Here is a 4467-nt window from a genome sequence, read left to right as displayed (position 1 = left end):
TATGGGTTTAAATCCCAATTATAATCAGAGTTTGATGAGAAAATATGATTTTACTCACATGATGTTTTTATGATTTAGTGTGATGTGCAAAGCAGCCTGAAGTATCTTAAGAAACAGAGCAGTCAAACGATAAAGTAAGAAAACAACTCTTCATATATATTCATATTTTTATTTATTTATATTTCATTTCTGGAAGGATATCTTGTACACCAAATATCCCACTGGCAGTTAAGCGCATTCAATGTGTTTAGAAGCCAGAAACAGTCACTTGTTTTAACGAACACAAATACAAAATAAAGATAACCACAAAATAATGAACTGCATGTATATAACATACAAAAGAATCCCATGCCTACTCAGTAGGTAACTTCAACATTCCAGCTCTTGAAGATGTGGATATTTACACTTACAAAAATATACTTTATAATTTTTTATCTTTTTTTTTTCTTTTTTGCTTACATTCTGATAAAATGAAGCGGTGCCCTCATAGCTCGTCCCTTTTTCTTCCTCCCTCTGAGTGCGTACATTCTGTAACAAAAATATTCCCTCAATCCTTAAGGCGAGATGCAGTGCATCCACTCTCGCGCTCAGCCGAGTCGCAACATCTGCAAGGCTTCACGAAAGGCACCGAATAACAGGAGCGTTTGTCTTGTTTAGGTTTTTTTCCAAAAAAAAAAATTTTTTTTTTTCCATTTCTCTGTTTTTCAATATAACCAAGCGATATGTCACATGTGAGAAAGAGATAGTACCAGTGGATGATATTTACAACAGAAACTAACATCACTCTTACTCATGCTCGAATACTTAAGTGCTTCTTTTTTTTTAATCTCAAACAATGTCAAAACATATCACAGCATCATCACTACATAATAGAGAAAGTATGTAGAAAATATGGCCCTGCTCACTTCAAATAATACAATGCAAATATGCAAATAATTGTTCACATCAGTGGTACCGAGGAATGATAAAAACGAAACATGGCACATGTACAATATACATATATGATAGCTTATGTATATCATTCAATGTCTTTTGTATAAATGTCTCAAGGACAAACGTGCCTGAGGAATCTTTCTGTCTCTTGGCGTGGGATTTATTTTTTGTTTTGTTTTTTCGGTCTGTGATAGAACAGACCCGCCGGAGCCGTTTTCTATCTGTCTCAGGAGTCCTATATGCATTTGAAGTGCTGCATTTGTTTTACAGAGACAGTATGAAAAAAATCCTTTTACATGTTACGCTGTCCTTGCCCAGTCCTTGACATGTGTCTCTTTTCTTTCTTTCAGGCAAATCTCAAGATTCACCTGCACTGCACCCGGTAGCAAAAAAAAGTGCTTTTAGGAGGAGGGAAACTAAGTCCTTTTGATGCTGATTTCTTTCCCCTCTAAAATGGAAACCTTGCAGAAGGAGAAGTGCGTTGAGAGTACAAAAAAGTTTTTCTGTCTGCTCCTTTCTTAGCAGATCTCGATTGTCCTCGGGGAAAGAGTGGTCTGCATGTCTGAAAGAGGGGTGGGCACTGGGGAGCTGTAGATGTTGGATGCAACTGAAGAAGGGAAGGAGTTGGCGATTTGAGACTGGAAGGTGGTGGACATTGACGCCGATGGATAGGTGGTGGCGATGGAAGGAGAGGGATAGGAAGTGTGGACGGGAGAGGAGTAGCAGGAGGTGACTGGAGACGGGTAAGAAGACACTGGAGAAGGATAGGAAGTGATGGGAGAGGGGTAACTGGAGGCAGGTGAAGCAGAAGATGCTGGAGCCGACGTTACTACAGCAGCTCCAGCCTTCTCTGCCTTCTTGTCCTTCTGCCTCAGGTGGATCTTTGTGTGCCTCTTTCTCTCGTCGCTGCGGGCAAACTTGCGTCCACAGATCTCGCAGGCAAAGGGCTTCTCCCCTGTGTGGGTGCGGATGTGTGTTGTCAAGTGGTCGCTGCGGCTGAAGTTTCTCATGCAGATGCGGCACTGGAAGGGTTTCTGGCCAGTGTGGATGCGGATGTGACGTGTCAGCTCATCAGACCGCGAGAAGCGACGATCGCAGGTTTCCACGGGACAAGCGTAGGGCCTTTCGTGTGGCGGTGTCTTGCTTGGTCGTGTGGGGTACTTGCGCATGCGGCTGGGCTTTATCAGCTGGGACTGGTAGATGTTTTTTAAGTCCTGGGAACCAGTCTGAGTGGCAAAGGCCTTGATGGTGGACAGAGGAGTAAGTGATGGCTGGTTTGACTGACTCTGGAAGGGCTTTTGGTCTGGGGGCACCAGGCTGATCTCTCCCTGTTGCTGGGGGAAGAGGTAGTCAGGAATCATGGGCACAGGGAAACTTGTGCTGCAGGTCTTGCCGTTGGGATATGCAGGGGGTGGATACTGCACTGATCCAGCTGAGCTGGCGTACCCCTGACTCTGGTCTGGAAAGATGTCAGAGTTGGGGCTGGAGTATGTCGGGGCAGCTGAGTAGATGGGATTGGGCTCGCTGTGGTGGATTGAGGTGTTGAGGCTGGAACTTTGTGATGAGGAGGAGGTTGAGGAGGAAGAAGTGGAGGAGGACGGGATGGTTGATGAGGAGGATGAAGAGGTCTGTGACGAAGCTGAGGAAGAGCTGGAGGTGGGAGCAACATTGCTCATTAAGCCGGTGAACAGGCCCAGGATGGGCTCCGCCCAGAGGCTGTTGCTGCATGTGGTGGCAGGTTCAAGGGTAAAGCGGCCAGTGTAGGATATGGGGGGCAACCTCTGGGTGGGGTACGTTTGCTCCACAACTGGCTTCTCACAGGAGAAGGGGATATCAGATAGCGTATCTGCAGAAAGCACAAGAAATAAGAGACATTAGTCAAAATATCAATATGTAAAAAAATGAGGGTACTGCTGCCAGAAAGGTGGGCAGCAAGTCACCCCTCTCCTCTGTGATAGGTCAGTGAGAAACACTCCGCAAGCAAACTCTTCACCCTTAACTCCAAAACTGTCTTTGTATCTTAGAAAGCAGCTTTGCAGGCTTCCTGAGGTCACATTTTCCTCTATGAACAATTTCTCAATCTTTCTTTCATTTTCTGCTTTCCTGTGTTGCACAAGCACACACAGAAACACACAGATTCCTAAAGACCATCAGAGCCAAAGGCAATTGATTACCAAAAGCTACAGCTCAGCTGATTTTAGTAATGTAATTTGGATTGAGCAGAATTAGCATCTAAAGCATGTGGTGACAGAACAACATTTTGCTATTTTGGGGCAAATCATGTGAAGATATATTTTAATTGTATTTATGTTTAGCTAAGTTTTGTGAGGCTTCATAAAAGCATCTAAAATTGTCACTTAATTTTAGTTTGCAAAACCACAACTCTTAACATTTAACAGCTAGTTGAATATCAAAATGTAGCAATGAATCTAAGTTTGTATGAAATGTTTTGGTTTTTTTGTAGCTTAGCAAATATAATCTAAACTTTAATACAGCAGTGAGAAAAAGAAGCTGAAGAAGATCTTGTCTTACCTCCAGGAAGATGTTCGTACTGCTCCCCTGGCTCCCCGGAGCCAAAGCCTGCACCCTCGGGTGCGGAGGCAGTGAGGAAGGGGGTCCCCGCAGAGCTGAGCATCATCACCTCCTCCAGTTTGGGGTAGTTATCCATGGGGGAGTGAGGGAAGCTCAGAGGCTCTGAGATCTGCAGGGCAGGGAGGATCATCTCGGTCTTGGCTGCAGCCATCCTCTGCTGGTGCTGAGGCTGCGCTGGTGGCTGCTGCGGAGTCGCTGTATGTGTGTTGGCAGAGCGGTGCCTCGCAGGTGGAGGGGATCACTTAGCCCAACACTTCAGTTGATGCAGTGGAAGACCTTGTGTTCAGCTTTCCTCCGTAGCTCTTCTTCTCCCGTTGCTGTTCTTCTTTTCCTCTCAGAAGTGAGAAAAATCCACTCGTCTTTTCAGCAAGAAGAATCTAATCAGTCCTCTCATTCCCTAAGATTAATCAAAAATGATCAACTGATCACTCTTGATTTTTTTGCTTTGAATTAGGTTACCTATCCAATCAGGTTCTGACCGTCTCGGACGGTTGTTGTTTTGACTTTTTTGTTTTACTTTTGCAGAGATGTTTCTCAGGCAGAGACTTCTATGTATCTCTGTTCTAACAGTTGCTCATGTGTGCTCTCAGAGCTCTCTCTATGAGCTTCGAGGTTTCCCCGCTCTTATATACACTCTTGTCGTGACGTAGATGTCCATATTTGGAAGGAGAGGAAGCCCATATTTAGGCATTGCAGTGGAGAACACACGCCGGCCTGAGGGACAGCAGAGGAGCGACTTTATATTAAGCGCTTGCAGTAAATTTGCGAAGACAACGGCGCTCACCCCTCCTCTCTGGTCCCGAATCAATGCGTCTTCATAACCGAGCGGCTCGGGCTGACAAGCGGCGTGATTCTCGCTCTCCCCCGGTCCTTCGATAGATCTGATTCGGATTTCCCATCTGTGCAGCGGGCTGCTGGCTGCTCCCGGAACCCTTTGCACCG

At 45.4% G+C, this 4467-nt stretch overlaps 1 protein-coding gene across 1 annotated transcript; it reads right to left on the bottom strand.

The window, feature by feature from the left end:
- Positions 1–427: 427 nt before the first annotated feature.
- egr1 (early growth response 1) lies at positions 428–4221 on the bottom strand. The gene is made up of 2 exons (XM_005795324.2): positions 3466–4221; positions 428–2779 (listed from the first exon to the last, which is right to left on the bottom strand). The coding sequence occupies exons 1-2, from the start codon at positions 3674–3676 to the stop codon at positions 1452–1454; spliced, it is 1539 nt and encodes a 512-aa protein (XP_005795381.1). The 5' UTR covers positions 3677–4221; the 3' UTR covers positions 428–1451.
- Between the last annotated feature and the right edge of the window lie 246 nt (positions 4222–4467).

Source organism: Xiphophorus maculatus, chromosome 23, assembly GCF_002775205.1.
Source record: "Xiphophorus maculatus strain JP 163 A chromosome 23, X_maculatus-5.0-male, whole genome shotgun sequence".
NCBI lineage: Eukaryota > Metazoa > Chordata > Actinopteri > Cyprinodontiformes > Poeciliidae > Xiphophorus > Xiphophorus maculatus.
The sequence above is the reverse complement of the archived record's forward strand: the minus strand, read 5'-3'. Positions and strand labels throughout refer to the sequence as shown.

Coding starts and splice junctions, on each gene's coding strand:
- egr1 (XM_005795324.2), bottom strand. CDS start 3,676: ATGGCTGCAGCCAAGACCGAGATGATCCTCCCTGCCCTGCAGATCTCA. Junction 2,780..3,465: donor GTACGAACATCTTCCTGGAG/GTAAGACAAGAT, acceptor TGCTTTCTGCAG/ATACGCTATCTGATATCCCC.